Genomic DNA, 17,471 nt, shown 5'->3' on the forward strand with positions numbered 1-17,471 from the left:
CGACTTCATAGGCCTGTTGTTTGTTAAAACAGGTTTAAGCTGGGAATTAATTTCATCAACGATTTTAATCACATCTGTGGTGTTTTGTAAAAGAGATGATCTCAGTCTACTCATTTCCAGGGGTGACAAGGTATTGGATATGATGCAATGTAGTTTCCCGGACCATTTGAGCCTCCTAAGGTTGGGATTCATGCTCTCAGCAAGGTCTGGTACTGGTTTCGCTAGGACATTAACGTTGGCAGTAAGAGATAGTCTCAAAGGACAGTGATCGTTTAATGTTACATCTAAAACCTCAAATTTAAAAACCTGGTTAAATAGGTCAGGGGATATGGCTATGTAGTCAACAGTGCTGGTACCAGATGCCGCCACGTATGTAAAGGACCCCCCTGTGGAATCAGAAGAGGTGCCATGCAAGATATGCAGGTTGGACAGAGAAAGCAGTTTCAGTAGTTGAAGGCCAAACTTATTTACTACGGAATCCTTTGCCGAGCGCTCTAAGACATGGGTGTTTGTGGGGATCTGTGTCACACCATCTCTTGCCTCAAACGTGCCCGCCCCTATTCTCGCATCAAAGTCTCCGCATAGAATAACGTGTGCATTTGGGAAGAAACAAATATTGTAAAAAGCTTTCATTTTGGAGTTTTTAAATAAATGCATAATTAAATCTGTGTTAGGGACTTCAGCATTTTTTAAAGTATAGGATTCTAGACTTCCCGTCCACAGATCTCAAAGCAAGGGACGTTCCATTCCATGCCATGAAGCGTGAGATGATGAAAGGCAAGAAAGAAGATTCCCACGGGATCTTCAACTAGCTGACTGCTACTGGAAGAAAAGCAGAAACGTTCTCTGATGGAGGAAAAGAAAAACAAAGCCTTTAATCTGCCCCACAGCTAAAATGGGTCTTGATTTCCCATGTAGTTTTTATGGCCAGGGTGACTGAGTGCCATACGCAAAAGGCAGCTGCAGAGAAGGGGGTTGCTTTATGGGGGATGGAAGAAATCGGGAGATTGAGACTTGGAAGAGCAGCTGTGAGGGAGCTAGACAAGATCCTTAAAGATGTCTCTCTGGGGACCAAGATCAAGATAATCCAAACTATGGCATTCCCTATTACTGTGTATGCATGTGAAAGCTGGAGAAGAAAGCTGATCGGAAGAAAATTGATTGATTTGAAATGTGGTGCTAGATGGGAGTTTTACAGATATCATGGACGATCAAAATGACAAGTAAGACCAAATCAAGCCTGAATTCTCCCGAGAAGCTAAAATGACAAAGCTGAGGCTCTCGTACTTTGGTCACATCATGAGAAAACAAGATTCTCTGGAAAAGCCAATAATGCTAGGAAAAGAGGAAGACATAAAGCAAGACGGCTTGACTCAATAAAAGAAGCCACGTCCTCCAGTGTTTTGGAGGTCTTTCATTCATAGGGTCACCATGGGTCGGAGGCGACTTGACAGCACATAACACACATACAAGATGCTTCTGGAGTTAGTTTTTGAACAGACAAAAAACTAAGAGGCAGGGCCTTGCCAGCTAACTTACAATGAAAGCTCTGGTTCAATCAGTGAAGAGGTGGGAGGGTGAGGCCTTCACGGAGTGGAGGTGCAGGTATGAACGGATGTGTGTTTCTTTCACAACTGCTGCTGCTTACCTCATGAACCTTCTTAGGAATGTTACTTGTAAACAGTTCTTTTTGTCCTTCCCTTCTTTCAGCCACACCTTTATTCGCATATAGAACCATCTCAGTGAAATTCCCAGTAATATCCCTTTGGTTTCCCCTGGTCCTTTCCTTCCTTCTCTCAAACCCACCTGCACAGAGGTACACAACCATTTCCTTTATATATCAGGAACATTTGCCTGGAAAACATCAATACATAGCAACCAAAACAATGCTGTTAAAGGCAGACCTTCTCTATTGCAAATCTCCACTACTGATTGCCACACCCTTTCGAATGGCAAGTTTAGCATCTCCCAATAGCTAGTTCATGGGAACCAGGTTTCCTTAACCTGTGATTAAGTTTAAGCCTGGATTTTTTCCACTGCAGAAGTTTCATTTCCAAATATATGCATAACTCTGTGAGGTGGGTGGGGCTGAGAGAGCTCTGAGAGAGCTGAGACTGACCCAAGATCACCCAGCTGGCTTCAAGCGGAGGAGTGGGGGAATCAAAGCCGGTTCTCCAGATTAGAGTCCTGCCGCTCTTAACCACTATACCAAACTGGCTCTACCTTTGTTAAACACTATAAGCTGAACACTTATGACTCAGCTGATGCAACATTTGGCAGAAGAGCATTACAACATATCTTACAACCAGATGACTACAATCCACCCAGAAAATAAGGCCACTGCTCTGGGAAGTCCCATCAAAATGTCTTCTGCCTCAGAGGGAGAACGGAACATCGGATACTCACTGTGAAGGGTCCTTCACCTCTGACTAAAGGAGGACATCTTGATGGGCGATTCCCACCCTCCATTCAGGGAGGCAGGAACAAGTTTTCTACTTCCTGTCTTTCTAGTGGAAGTCACTCATTCAGTTCTGGCAACTCCGAGAGCAGTTATAACATCATAATTATGAACACGACACTCTAGAATTGGTTACCAAGGAGAAAGGTGAACAACCAGTTAAGGGGAAACAACAGGACAGGAAGTAAATTTGTCAGGCAGAAGAGAGTGAAAGGACAATGACTTTGGAAGGGACCACTTTTCAGAGTTGAAGATTTCAAGAGTCAAAGCTCACTCCGCCAGATACCGTTACCTGACAAAGGGAGCTTCTACAGATGGAAACTTAAAAACCTGGAAAATTCTGTCAGCCTTTAAGGTGCTATTGGCTGTGAATTTGTTTCTAGAGGGAAGCAACAAGGAAGGCATTGCTGGGTACCACAGGGCAGTAAGCTACGAGCCATTTTCAAAAGGTTTAAGCAGCTACACAGTAAGCTTTTCAAGGGCTAGCAGATCCCCTGGTCCTCTCAATCTCACACTACATTTTACAAAAGCAAGTTCTATCACAACGCACAAATCACCCCCCAACAGCAAAAACATTCGTAAAAGATACCATTTTACTGGACCTATTTCAGTGTATACTGTTCTTGGCATTTTCTCTTCCAAGGTACCAAATAAGATTATCCAACGCAATCTAGTATCTCATTCGGGATAAGGATGAAAAAACACACACACAAGGGACATGCAAAATTGATTCCTGTTCCAGTTTGTTCTTATAATCAAATAGAATGATGCATAAATTGCAAACGTTAAATCTCATCAAATTCAAGCTGCTTAAAAAAACTCAAATTAGCCTCCAAGGCCCAATGCTTGCTTGTTTTTGCTCTCAGGTTACAGCTACCTGTTGACTGGATTATATGAATTTGTGGGGAAGGGAGCTGAGAATGTCACTGAGCCACAGACGTGGACTGATTACTTCCTGACTTAATATACCTCCCAATCCCAAGTTGTGTGCCCTTTGATTCTCCTGCACATTGTTTTCAGTGCCTGCCTGCACAACTTTTCATTCACCAAGGTGAATCCAGAGGAGTAACCATGCTTTGGGCTTAATAAACCCGCCATACTACTGCCTCCTACCGAGTATCTAGCAGGCCAAGGGCCCGAGTGGTCTGCATATTGCTCAATTGGTTATAAGCCACACAGGGCTGCAGTACAAATACAGATGAGTAGAGCAAAGCCTCCTTCTGAAGGTGGTATCCGGAAAACATATAAAATGGGCAACTGCCCATTTGTGTGCATTCTCTTTGGTGGCTCACTCATTGTGGAACAGTCTACCCGCAGCTATTAGGAAAGCCCCATGTTTCTATTCTTTCACAAAATGTGCAAATCAGAATAATTCAGGACGACGTTTTTGTAAAGGAGTAGTGCTGTTATAACATTTGATTTATATACCACCCTTCAGGATGACTTAACGCCCACTCAGAGTGGTTTACAAAGTAGGCCATTATTATCCCCACAACAAAACACCCTGTGAGGTGGGTGGGGCTGAGACAGCTCCCAGAAGCTGTGACTGACCCAAGGTCACCCAGCTGGCTCCAAGCGGAGGAGTGGGGAAATCAAACCTGGCTCCCCAGATTAGAGTCCTGCCGCTCTTAACCACTACACCAAATGGATGAGTCTGGGAAGTAACCTCTATCAGAGACACTGTGGTTTTTCTTCATCCTTCAATCCCAGCCCCACTGCATTATGTTGTTTTACTAGGAACCTTTGCCATTTGATTCAAATATTATCGTTTTGTAATCCACTTGCTGAACGACTAAACAGCTTTGTTTTACTAAGAATCTCTGCTGTTAAGAGTCAAATATAGTTATCATTCAAACGTTATCATAATTTGCAATTGGTTTACTGGTTAACTGAATACTTCTATCACACCTGCATCCCAGTGAAAAAGGCAGACTGGAAATGAAAATAGTCCTGTTTTATAGCCAAGGAACTTCATTTTCCCTTGGAGGACAAAGTTTGTGGAGAAAACAGGGGTTTTTTTTCTGGGGAAAGAGGTGGCGGAACTCTCAAGAGGGAAACGAGGAAGAAACACACGGGATTCTTTGAAATCATATTATTTCCAAGCACTATTGCCGAGTATTTTCAAGAGGTGCCGGAACTCCATCCCCCCCGCGTTCCCCCTGAAAAAAAAAAAGCCCTGGGAGGAAATAATATACAACAGAGCAACATATGTACAATCTCATGGCAAGCAAGACAGAAAGAGGGGGAAAAAATAAACCAGTCTCACAACTCTGGCAATATTTATTTGGTGAGGGTTTTTATTTTTCTTGCGTAAGAGAACTGGAACACTCTCTCTATACATTTATATACACAAAAGCTTGCTTGCAGGCCAAAGCGAAGAACTCGGTAGGAATCTTAATTGATTTTACTAAACAGAAAGCAATGCAACGTAACCGAAAAACAGTGACTTGACAATGCTTTCTTTTTTTAAAATCACGCATGGATCGTGACCTGCCTCTTTAAAAAAAAAAAAGGAAAAAAAAAAACCAGAACTCTATAGCTAACAGCCCTCCCTTGGGATGGACTTCAACAACAAGAACCACATACAGGAATGGTTAAATGCACAATTTATCCTAACGTAATTTTACAGGGGTAAAAATGTTTACCCTTACGGGGGGGAGGGGGGAGGTACCTGCGTGGGAAGGATACCAATGGTTACTGCTTTCGCTGATCCTAAAAACACATTGACAAGGTCTGAGTCAATGCGAAAGCTTATAAGAAGCCAACACCTGGAAGGTGTAATAATAAAAAAAAAATCTGTTTGGATACAGTCTGGAGCATATACGAGATTCCTGCACACGCAGGTTTCCCCATTCAATGGAGGGGCGGTGCCATCTGCATCTCTCTCTCCTAGACAGAAGGGAAAGCCCTTGCGGGCAACAGGCTCCCTATGTACAGAATCGTGGCTCAGACAGGGTGTAGTAGATTTTTTTTTTTTTAGTTAATTGTTTTGAAGGGAATCTTCTGGGCTATGCTGCAGAAGAATTGCTCCAAGAGCAATTGATCAATCGTCATGCAATTTGGAAAAGCAAATGTGGTTGAATACAGGCGTGATGAGGGTGGAAGAGTTGGGGGCTTTACTACTTCTTATTCTACACCAGGAGGGCCCTGGAGGGAGGCGATTTTCGTTCTGTCTAAAACACTGAGAGCTAAGTTTTGCCACTATCAGTGGAGCCCCATAATAAATAACTCTATTATAAGTTGGATGTGGAGTGAAAGCATTGAAGTATGACCCTGTAGCACAGATGTGTCTCCTGAACTGAAGGAATCGTCAATATCGAACTCAAGCGGCTGTGGATTTATTTATTTTTTCTTTAAAACATCCTCCTTACTAAGCCTATGAAAGATGCGACTGTCTCTTTGTTTCGATTGTATTTTCAGCCTCAGCTAACCATGCATCTCTATGGGTGGGGGGAAAAACGTTGCATCAAGGTGCCGAGGACGGTATTAGAGATATGGGAGGGGGGGTGTTAAAAGCTAGATATGAAATTTGTTCAAAGACAGAGAGTGTGCAGAGGGTTGGAATCGGGGTTCTCTTGCTCATATATTTTTCCCACCACCCTTTCCTTTCCAAGTAGGTCGGCCAAGGCACTTTCACTCCGTGCGTAGGATGATATGGATCCCTGAATCTGTGAATACTGGTCCGCTCATCTCTCCAGTCCTCAGTGCAAACGAGGCATCTTCGAAAGGTTTCTGCATTTGACCTGCCGGATGAAAGAAAGATTGCAATTAACCGCATGGGTGAGGCAAAGAACAGCACGTTCTGCGCTCAGTAGTTCCCCTCAAGACACCCGGTGTGGATTAAGTGGGCAGGGGAGACAGCCAGAGATGAAAGCGCTCAGTGGAAAGCTGGCTGGGCACCAGACAAATAGCCAAGAGGTTGCTTGACACAGAGGTTGTGAATCGGGTGGGTGGGTGTACGTACGTGTACAAAAGCTTATCTCTGCTTCAGTCATCCTGCTACTTGAAGTATTCCTAAGGGCATGAATAACCACATGAACAAACTGGATGATCTGGGAGGGCAGCCAATTATCAGTTCTCTCTCAGCACTGGACAAATATTCTACGGATACCATACGTAACACTTTCTGATTAAGTGTGAACACATCCAGGTTTTCTGAAGAATGTTTGGATCAGGAAGCAGAAAAAACTCTGATCAACCCGGAGACCCTGAAGCAGTTTGGCTGTCCCAGAGGCAGCTTTAGGGCTGAGCCCAACAGGATATCGATGTTGTGTTTATGTTCTTCGTATTTTTTTCCTTAAATTCATTTTGCACATTTTGTATCTATATGTGCCCTTACCTGGGTAGCTTAAGTAAGCCTGATCTCGGTGGATCTCAGAAGATAAGCAGAGCAGCTTTGGTTAGGGATTGGATGGGAGCCTTCTAATGGAGACACGGATGGCAGAGGCAGGCAATGGCAAGCCACCTCTGTTACTCTCGTGCCTTGAAAACCTCGCCAGGGTTCACCGTGGGTTGATGGCACTTTCCACCACCACAAGTGTGTGTGTGAGAAAGTATGAGTGTGAACCGAACAGGACTCTTGCGTGTTAGAGATCCCTGAAGAAGGCTGTTCAGTCAAAACGTGTTTGGTCCCATATGGTTGGCTAAAGAACATGTCTGAAGAGGGGAGCTCTGACTCTCGAAAGCTTACACTCTGAACATCGTGTTGGTCTTTAAGGTGCCACTGGACGCAAAGCCTGCTGGTCCCATCTTAGAGAGAGAGTGAGAGTGCGCGAGTGCGAGCGCGAGAGAGAATGCTCTGCTAGGATTATGTATGTTTCTGTATTATGTATGCAACTGTTCTGCTAGGATTATGTCTGTATGCAACTGTTCTGCTAGGATTATGCACGTTTCTGTATTAGATCTCATGTGTTCCTCAACCATTTCTGATTTACTGCCAGAGACAACTCTTGCCTACCAGCACCTGTACTCCTTTGCAAGCCTGCTTTTTCCTGTCTTCTTCTAAGACCTTCCTTCAAATCTGCACACCTGTCCTAGATGCAATCATGCCGCAAGCTTATTCACACTCGTTTTGGACCTAGCTTGAGACTACAGGCCAGGTCCTCTTCTGTAGAGGCCACGGACCTCAGCTGGCCATTATGAACTTAGATCAAAAACTCGGGAAATGGAAGCTACGGAGGGCCTGCAGCAGAGCAAAGAACAAAAGGCATCTGCTTTCAAATTAGAGAAGTTCAAGAGTCTACAGCTCCCAGCTCAAATTAATGAGGCTCTTGACTATTGCAAAAGGGCATCCTCTCCATGGGAGACCCAAGAGCCAGGGATCCAAAAGAGGGAAGAGGAAAAGAAAGAACAGAGAAGGCAGCTCTGCTTCCTGAACTCAGCACCAACTGTCTCTGCAAGCACTGGCTGCCTCAAAGTGCTCAGCACAGCATGGAACAGGCAAGAAAAACCAAGTAAATCTCATGTAAGTTTATGACCCTTGTCTGAGAACTGCAAGCCATTACTGTAAGGAGTCGAGAACAGAAAACCTGAAGACAGCATGACGGATGAATCTCAGGCAGGATTTTTTTCTTCCTTTTTAAAGGGAGAACATTTGGGTGATATACTAATCTCTTTGAGGGCTCTGCATGGGCCGCACATCGCAGATGCATCACGAGTCTGAGAAGGCTGGGGAGGATTTATGTGTTTTAATGAAGACTTTAAATCCATCTGCACCTCTTCCTCTGGCTGCAGCTCTAAACTTCTGTCTCCAAGATTAGTCACTGCAGCTTTGAACTTTTCCCCAGAAGCCTTATTCACAAGAGAATTAGCGAGACAAAGGTTCAAAACCCCTCCAAAATGTGGTTGGCTTGGGTGACGAAAAACTGCACGTTGCCACCTAAGAATACGATTCTTGCTTTGGCTTAGAGGAAAGCCAGCACTCAAAACATGTGAAACGGTTCCTTCAAACAGTGATGCAGGTATATTTCTGTGTTCATGTGTATGCACACACACATATGCTGTTCAAATGCAAAGTTTTCTATTTCATCCAGGCCCATCAGTGGCTGGACCACTGAATTGTGTCTCACAACATGGAGCTAGGCTAGAGGAGTGGACTAGGGACTGGGGAGCTATAATTTCACAGTTTCAATGAGCCAGGAAATTCTCTGAGTTAGATCCAGCCAGTGTTTCAGCTGGTGAAAAAGGAATGCGAGGTGTTCCCCTTTGAATACCTAAGTGCTATGCTGAGACTCATAGGGTTTTCAAAGAAGAAAATTGATTCATTTGAAATGTGGTGCTGGAGGAGAGTTTTGCAGATATCATGGATGGTCAAAAAGACCAGTAAGTGGGTACTAGATCAAATCAAGCCTGACTTCTTCCCAGAAGCTAAAATGACAAAACTGAGGCTATCGTACTTCGGTCACATCATGAGAAGACAAGATTCTCTGGAAAAGTCAATAATGCTAGGAAAAGTGGAAGACCTAAAACAAGATGGCTTGATTCAAAGAAGCCACGTCCTTCAGATTGCAGGATCTGAGCAAGTCTGTAAATGATAGGATGTTTTGGAGGTCTTTCATTCATAGGGTCGCCATGGGTTGGTGGCGACTTCACAGCATGTAACACACACATGTTGAGAATCATGGGAGCTGCATGGATAACAAGCCACGTGGGGTGAAGGTGGTGGTACGGAATAGAATTGGGCAGATTGAGGCAAAAAGCTGACTGGATTCAACCCCTCTGTGTGACCTAGGACCATGATTTTGTGTCAAAACTGAATTACTGAGGGCAGGTTTTTTCACACAGGTAATAGAGCTACACTGTAACAAGGTGGTTCAGAAATATGCTTTGGTAAAGGGTCAGGGACTGTGGACTATATTGCTGTGTACAGTTTGTGTGAGTAGGATCCTATGATGTAATTTCTGCATTGTTTAATGTTCCATTGTGTTATGTTATCGCTTATGCTTTGTTTCCGCTCTATTCAGATTTCCCGTTGGATCCAGATTTCTGCAATTCAGATCCTATTGTATCGTTTATTGGATCTCATCCTCTTGATTGTATTGACTACATCATGAAATCCACCTAAATCTTAGTGACGAAGGCGGACTATAAATGTAATAAAATTTATATAGAGATATAGATGTAGATATAGAGATAGATAAAGATGAGCAGTACAAAATCCGGATCTGGTCACCCTGTCTCAAGAAGGTTATCCCTACAGCTGAGCAAGGCCATCTAGCAAGATCCAGAAGTTGAGGACTGTACCCTGTAAGAAAAGTCTCAGGTGTTTTAGGCTTTTTAAAGAATGACTGAAGGGGAACACAATGAAAGTTTATAAAAACTATGAACTTTGTGGAGAGCAAGGGTAGGATTCCCCCCCTCCCCTAATGTTACACCGCAGACAGCAATAGTAACAGACTGGAAACAGATGCATTCGGGACCAACAAAATGATATACTGCACCCAAGTTCCTTATGGAACTCATTGCTATAAAGTAGCATGATTTCACTAGGGATTAGACAACTTTCTCGAATGTCTGGAGCGGACTGGTTCTTCCTAAAGTTCTCTAGGGGAAGCGGTAACATTTGCAGCCATTTAAACGGTAGCAAAGATGAACCTTCTAAAATACATCTGCGTTTGCCCAAACTGTGGCTCCATACTAACCATTCCCGGGCATGGATTTCAACCAACCCTCCTGTATTCGAAGCGCATCTAGCTTTTTGCTAAAAAAACCCAACAACCCTCATTTAAAGCATTGCAGCCGCTCCTGCCATCCTCAGTCCACATCATCAGTTTTGGCACTAGCCGAATGGCACAGCCATGACTCACAAGGCAAAGAGCACAAATATTAGCAGGCCGCCAACAGGTACTGCAGATTCCAAGAATGAAACCCTAGATCTAAAATGATATTTCCAGCATTTCTAAAAAAGGGGGCAAGACATAGTTTGTATGGGATACCAGCATGAAGGTGTACATGTTGTTATGCCGACTGATTAGGAAGTTTCCCTCAAAGTGTGAGGTCCTTGGACTGGAGATGAAACAGGGCAGGGAAAGGGGCCACTGGAACTGGGAGAGAGATACAACATTCATGCAGGAGCAGGGAGAAGCCAAAGAGTAGGGGATGTGAGATCTAGCAGGCTACCACTTACCAGATTTTTAGGGTGAAGTGCAAACAGACGTATGCATACCCAGATATGTCAAATGGGGAGGGGGATACCTTTCATAAAGTCCGAGGCACCCCTACCTCAATGTCAAGTTCATGTTCCTCCGGCCCCTCTTGCTTTTTTCTAAATTGGTTCTCTTTTTCAGAAGCTAGTTCGAACCAAGACATCTGTGTTCCAGGATGAGGAAAAACAACTTTCGTCTCCCGGCCTGGGCTTCAACGAAGCCAAAAAAGGAGATGTCAATTAGCTGGGAATTTCTGAAGAAGATAAAGTGGAACTCTTGAGCCATTTCACCTCTAAAAGGAACCAGGATTCATAGTTCCAATAAATTACGGTTTGCAGGACAACTCCCCCCCCTCCCACACAACAGCAGAGAGAAAGATGGAGACTGAAGGGAGTCTGAGTGGCTGCTGTGCTGCTAGCGCCACCTAGTGGCAAGAGGGACTGGCGCTGCTTGAAAACTCATTTGGTAAGTCACCAAGCGTCACAACTCAGCTGGCAGATTGTAAATGAGACCAAAATACCAGGTTCTGGCTGCCTAAGATTAATGGCCGTTTCATTACTTCCCAATCCATAAAGTGCCAATATTAGCAACCATCCTTTTTCTTTTCTTTTTAAATGAAGAATCTGAATCACCGGGGAAGAAATTGCTGCTATCTGATGACAAGACAGAGCTCTGCACAGAAATAATAATAATAAAAAAACAGCATCTCTGTGCAAATCAAGATCTGGATTCTTGAGGGCAAAAAGCTGAAGTTAAACAAAGTTAGCACTGCCTTGGCAAGAGGGCTGCGCACTCACGTCACCGTTCAGAGGAAGCAACTGTTTTGGTTTCTTCAAGCAAGGATCGTGGCTTTGAAAGATGCTGATGAGAGCTGCAGCTGTCGATGCTCACATGAGATAAGGCAGCATGAACTTGCTGTTCCCTACGGACAGGAATTATGTATTCCAGTGCTGATTCACAATTTTAAACTAGACATGAAGCGGTCTTCCTGGTCACAAGGATGCCACCACTATTTTAAATTCATTTAAAAATGTTGCGACAGCCCAATCCTGATCGGGCGCACAGCATGACACTTCAGCCCCCCCCCCTTCAAGCGCAGAAACAGGAGTGGGGGCAGCCATTTTGGCCCTTGATAAGGGCAAACCTCCTGTTAGTCTTTTGCCATGAAAACCCCACCAGCAGTCGCCATAAGTCAGCTATGACTTGAGGGCACTCTACCACCACACAAGGTGTGGGGTGGGGGACGAGAGTGCCTCAGCCTGCTACTCTGCAGACCTGATCAGGATCAGGCCCTTGCAGCATTTTTAAATGACTTTTTAAATGGTGGTAGTTTCCTTATGGGGGCCACAAGGACACCGTCGCACATAGTTCTGACAATAAATGGAACTGGTTCTGAGAAAAGGTTTAAATACCAACTGCAAGGTCACCACTGCTAATTTAACACACAGGACTGGGGGAAAAAACCTGGGTCTGTTTATGTGTGAGAGCTTGGCTTAAGAGGATTAAACACTGAAACAATCTCTTTTGCTTATTGTAGAGATAATGAAGTTGTTCCACAGCACTCAGCCTACGAAGTTCCTGGCACAAGAGAAACTCTGTGATCGCTTTATTCCCGAGCGAAGCTCCCAAATTCACCTAAGCAAAGCTCCTCTTTCGACACTCGTCCCAATTTTAAGAACGCACAGCAAGAGCAGAGCCCAGAAAGCGGAACACACATCAGAACAGTTTTCTTGGAGCTCGGTGCCCGGCTCTTTGATTTAGCTACTGCAAGCCGATACATGGCCAAGAGCAGAAGAGAATGAGGCCCCTGATTGGTAATTAATGCCTATGGTGTGCAAGCCCTGACTTCCAACAGGGAACCATAACCATCTAAGTCTGAAGAAATCCTGTAACTAACTGTTTTCAGGACATCTAAGCCAATGGTGCTGCCGACGATCAAGAAGTCATGGCCTGACAAAATGCACAGCACCTTGAAATGCACTGTTCCACAATGCACTGTTTCTACAGGGAGCCATGTCCCAGCTGTTGTAAAATGGGCAGGGCGTAAAGGACTGTCGCTCACATTGGGGCACTCACCGGAGACAGGAATGTCTGGCGAATCTGCAGTTGGCAGCCGACCTAGTACAGTTTGATCCCTCCCTTCCTCCAAGGCAGAGGCAGTACTCCTTTCCTCGTTTTAACTTTACGACCATCCACTGAATAAGTGAGGCTGAGAATGAATGACTACCCCAGATCACCCGGCAAGATTCACGGATGAATGGGGATTTAAAGTTGTGTTTCTCAGATCCTAGCCCAAAACACGCTAGTCACTGCAGCTCAATGGCTTTCTCTGTGATGCAAAGTTGTCCCTGCCATGAGGTCAAGGGGTGTCCGGTGTCCAGGAACCATCTCACCAAACCAGGGCAGTGCCACTTGAAGTCAATGAGGAAGGAGAAAAAGAAGACATTGGCTCCTTTCTCCTAGGCTCCAGGCATGAAATGCATTGGATGTGGGTTTTGTATGTGTCTGGGTGTGGAGGGGGAAAGGTGTGTTTTCCAGCATCACCCAGTAACTCCAACACTAAGCACACCGTGTTGGTTTGGCCTCAGCCCAGAGCCATTTTCAAGCATCATGCACTTCTTCCAAGTCTCCCGACTTGCCTGCAAGCGGTCCCAAACACCGCTGCTAATTCACTTGGGAAATCTCTCCCCATTTCAGCTGCTGGGGAGGCCCCAGTCCGCAGATCCCAACCTTTCTGAGCTTGCAGGCACCTTTGAAATTCTGACACCGGGTGATGTGCGCAACCACAAAACGGTTGTCATAGAACAGCCAATGACAACATGGCTGTCGCAGCAGGTGAAGCCAACTACAAAGTTATCAGGGAGTGAGTGTATGCATAATTCTGGTAACACTTCAAGCACATGTTCTGTTTAACGTGGGTGGGATCTCTCTCTCTCTCACACACACACGAAGTTCAAGTGCAGAAGAGAAGAGGGGTAGTTAAGGAGAGGTAATTAAAAATATACTGGGTAAAGAAAGTGAGAATAAAACCAACACTGCAGTGGCAGCTACAGCTAAAAGCGTTTGTTTTTTTTAAATCTCCAAAGCCAATCAGAACTCTCATGTCCAATCAGAAGTGCTCCTGGGCAACAGCCTCCCCCAGTACTGCCCACTTTCTAAAAACACTTGGAGAGCATCAGGAAGGGTGTTGTGGCATTGATGGGTGCCACACGGGGATCTCTGCCCTAGTCTTTGCTTGGTTCCCCTTGGAGGACGGGTGTGGGGGGAGGATTCATGGACTGTCCCCACCCTCTTCCAAGTCATCCAGAACAGTTTAGTTTTCTCCTTCCACAGCAATGCCTGGACAGGGAAGAGAAAGCACCACATCTCTTTTCCCTACATCTCCCCGCCCACAACACACCCATGCCCTTGTGGTGCAGGAAGACTCCAGCCCTACAGAACCTTCATGTCACTCACCCCTTCCAAAAGCACCCAGGTCTCCTCCTGCCTTAGCCGAGCTGCAGTCACTGAACTGGGACGCGAGGGATTCAAAGTCCTCCCCAGATTTGATCTTCTGGATGTAGCCTGTTGACAGAGACAGCAGTTTAAGGTTACAGCAAGGAAGCTGAGAGCAAACCCCATACATTTTAAGAAATCTCTCCATCTGATTCTTTTAACTTTCTCCATTAATAAAACAGCCTCGTTCCTTTCACTCTGTCTGCAGAGCAGACTGGGCTCTGGTGCATGTCTCGCTGATGTGTGTCTGGGCTCTACTACCATAGTACTGCCACACATTTATTTACCTGTGCTGTATTTTTGCTTTATGTTGCCTAATGTCAGTCTGTATTTTCTTCTACTTTGTATTGGATTCTTGCTAATGCTATGTCTTTCAAAACTTGTATCTATTTACCCCCTGGCATTGTTTATGGAAATGTCCATGATACTGTATTGAAATGTACTCGATACTGATTGTAGTAATCTCATACTGTGTAATCCGCCTTGAGTCTCAGGGCCAAGCTACAAGTGACGCCTGACACTAGTTGGACACTTGTCAGCTTCCCTCAAGTTTGGATGGGAAATGTAGGCAGCTTGGCAGAATGTTCGACAAGTGACAGTTGAAAAGTCCGTTGGACAGCAGTCAGAGAGCCAAGCTGCAAGACCAGGACGCCTACATTTCCCATCAAAACTTGAGGGAAGCTGACAAGTGTCCAACCTGTGTCATTTGTCACTTGTAGCTTGGCTCTCAGCGAGAAAAGCAGACTATGAATAAACAAACAAACAAAATATTCCAGTCTAACGACTGCACTATATTACAGGGGGGAGGAGATTCACCCAATGCTCCTCCATAATCCTGAAAAGATCCTGATCTTGCAGGGAGAAAACTAGCACGTCAAGAAAAAAAGAGCTTTCATTGTTACCGCTTCAGTTTTCATAAAACCCGGCATTAAACTTGCACAAAAACCAAAAACGTTTTAGGACCAGGGAAATTTCTCAGCTGAAACCACACTGTGGCAGAGTATCAGTTGTCCTGTACCTTCTGTCGATCTCTGACGAGTCACGGGTGAGGTTCACTAATAAAGAGAGCCGACAAACTATGCTTTTGCCAAGCCCTACCTGCAATCCTGCATGGTGCTGTGCAGAAAGGACTGTACAGAGAAGTCAGTGGGATAACCTGACTCGTAACCAGTGATATCTAAATGTCACTCTGCTACTTGTGCAAAGCAAGGCATATGAGGGGCCACTAACAGATCATAATTTGCTTTTTAGCCCTAGACAATAAACATGCCTAGAGAAGTAACATATCTGGAAATTATGAAGACTTGAGCAGAAAGGAAACTTAGGGGGGATTAGAAACATATGCAATTCTTATCTTCTTACCAAACAAACTTATTTTACTGCCTGGACGATATAAAATGCATAACGCACACCTTAGTCAACCTTAGAATTGTGTGTGTCATATTTATGAAATTTAAAAGTATGTCTTGTGTATGTTCTGTGCTGTCCAGTCGCTTCCGACCTACAGTGAACCTATGAATGAAAGACACACACACACACACCCCCCCGCAAAATAACCTATTAACAGCTTTGCTCAGATCTTGCAAACTGGAGGACGTGGCTTCCTTTTTGAATCAATCCATCTTATGCTGAGCCTTCTTTTTTCAACAGAGGCCCATTTCTTTAACAGAGGTGTGAGTGAGTGAGTGTGAGCAAGTGTGAGTGTGTGTTATAAGTCATCAAGTCACTTCTGACTTATGACAACCCTGTGATTGAAAAACCTCCAAAAAGCCCTATCGTTAACAGACTTGCTCAGAGCTTGCAAACTGGAGGATGTGGCTTCCTTTATTGAGTCAGGCCATCTTGTTTTAGGCCTTCCCCTTTTCCTAGCATTATTGGCTTTTCCAGAGAATCTTGTCTTCTCATGATGTGACCAAAGCATGATAGCCTCAGTTTTGTCATTTTAACTTCTGGGAAAATTTTATCTAGAATGCACTCATTTGTCTTTTTGGCCATCTGTGGCATCTGCAAAACTCTTCTCCAGCACCATATTTCAAATCAATCAATGTTCTTCCTGTCAGTTTTCTTCACTCTCCAACTTCCACATCCATACATAGTAACGGGGTATACCATAGTATAAATTATCTTGATCTTGGTTCCCAGTAACGCTTCCTTATCCATAAGGATCTTTTCTATTCCTTCATGGCTGCCCTTCCAAGACTCAAATCTCCTGATTTTTTGGTTGCAGTCTTAATTTACTACAAGCAAAATTGCAATTATACCCAAATCCTACAGAGAAAGAGAGCTGCAAATTGCTGCATCATTATACTACCTTACAAGAGAGCCAGGGTGGATATAGGATCTCAGGCACCCAGGTCAGAAGCTCTACTCTGCCATGAAAATTAACCCAGTGACCTTGGGCCAGTCACACATTTTATTTATTTATTTATTGCATTCCTAGAGTGCCCTCCCCGTCAGATGGGCTCAGGGTGGTGTAACAGCATACAGTTTGTAACATACAGTTTAAAAACAATAAAAACATTATAAACAAACATTAAAACACTATTCCATGTACAATAAAAATTTCTCAATTTGGCGGGTATAAATATTAAAATTCAGCATTTTAGGCACAGGGCTTGGCTCTTACATCAACTTATGAGCTCCTGCATAGGTGGTGGACGGTCTTCAGTGGTATGCCCGGCGAGAGGACAGCCTAGCCCCCACCAAATGCCTGGCTGCCTTCATGCCTAAGCTACCTTATAGAGTTGTTGTGAGAATAAAATGGAGAAGAGTAAAATTATGTAAACTTTAATAAATCCCCACTGGGGTATAAATAAAGTAAATAAATGCTATTGTTTGCCAGCTGAGAGGCAGGAGAAAATTTTTAAATCAAAAAGAGAAAACTGCAAAGAAAGTATTATTTAGACAAACAATCTCATACAGACATAGAAGGATTGTTAGCACCATATTTGGTATCAGATTAAGCTTTGTAACAACTGAAGCAGAATTCTCCAGTGTATTACTATCATACATGTCGTAAACTAGTAATTGTGGACAAAATCACTTAATTTTTCCCTGAAAAGACAAAGAGAAAAAAATACTTGCTTCTCTGGTTGTCGTGGGGGCAGCTTCACACCTCTGTGTCCCTGTCCAGAGCAGCCCTAAGTTAACTCTGTCATAGCTATGAAGCCTATGCTTTCAACTATATAAAATCTGAACATCTGCACAGTGCGTATCAAAGCAATTTGCACGCAAGACGTTTACGCCGCAAAGTAAAGGGAGAAAGTTTGCAAGTTACTTGGAAGACAGAAATTCCACACTTAACAGGCATGAAATGTCTCATCCTTTACAAGAGTAAACATCTGTTTTCTTTAAAATGCAGTTGTGGGCAATAC

At 44.1% G+C, this 17,471-nt stretch overlaps 1 protein-coding gene across 2 annotated transcripts in view; it reads right to left on the bottom strand.

Annotated features, from left to right (window-relative positions):
* Window positions 1-4,737: 4,737 nt before the first annotated feature.
* PIN1 (peptidylprolyl cis/trans isomerase, NIMA-interacting 1) overlaps window positions 4,738-17,471 on the bottom strand; it is a 41,995-nt gene continuing 29,261 nt past the window's right edge. For both annotated transcript variants that reach the window (XM_055003158.1, XM_055003157.1), the window contains exons 3-4: window positions 14,059-14,166; window positions 4,738-6,201 (exon numbers count right to left, since the gene is read on the bottom strand). In XM_055003158.1, the coding sequence (XP_054859133.1) occupies window positions 6,092-6,201; window positions 14,059-14,166 (218 nt within the window). In that variant the 3' untranslated portion in view covers window positions 4,738-6,091. The remainder of the gene's footprint in view (window positions 6,202-14,058; window positions 14,167-17,471) is intronic.

The sequence above is a fragment of the Eublepharis macularius genome, chromosome 19 (genome assembly GCF_028583425.1).
Source record: "Eublepharis macularius isolate TG4126 chromosome 19, MPM_Emac_v1.0, whole genome shotgun sequence".
NCBI lineage: Eukaryota > Metazoa > Chordata > Lepidosauria > Squamata > Eublepharidae > Eublepharis > Eublepharis macularius.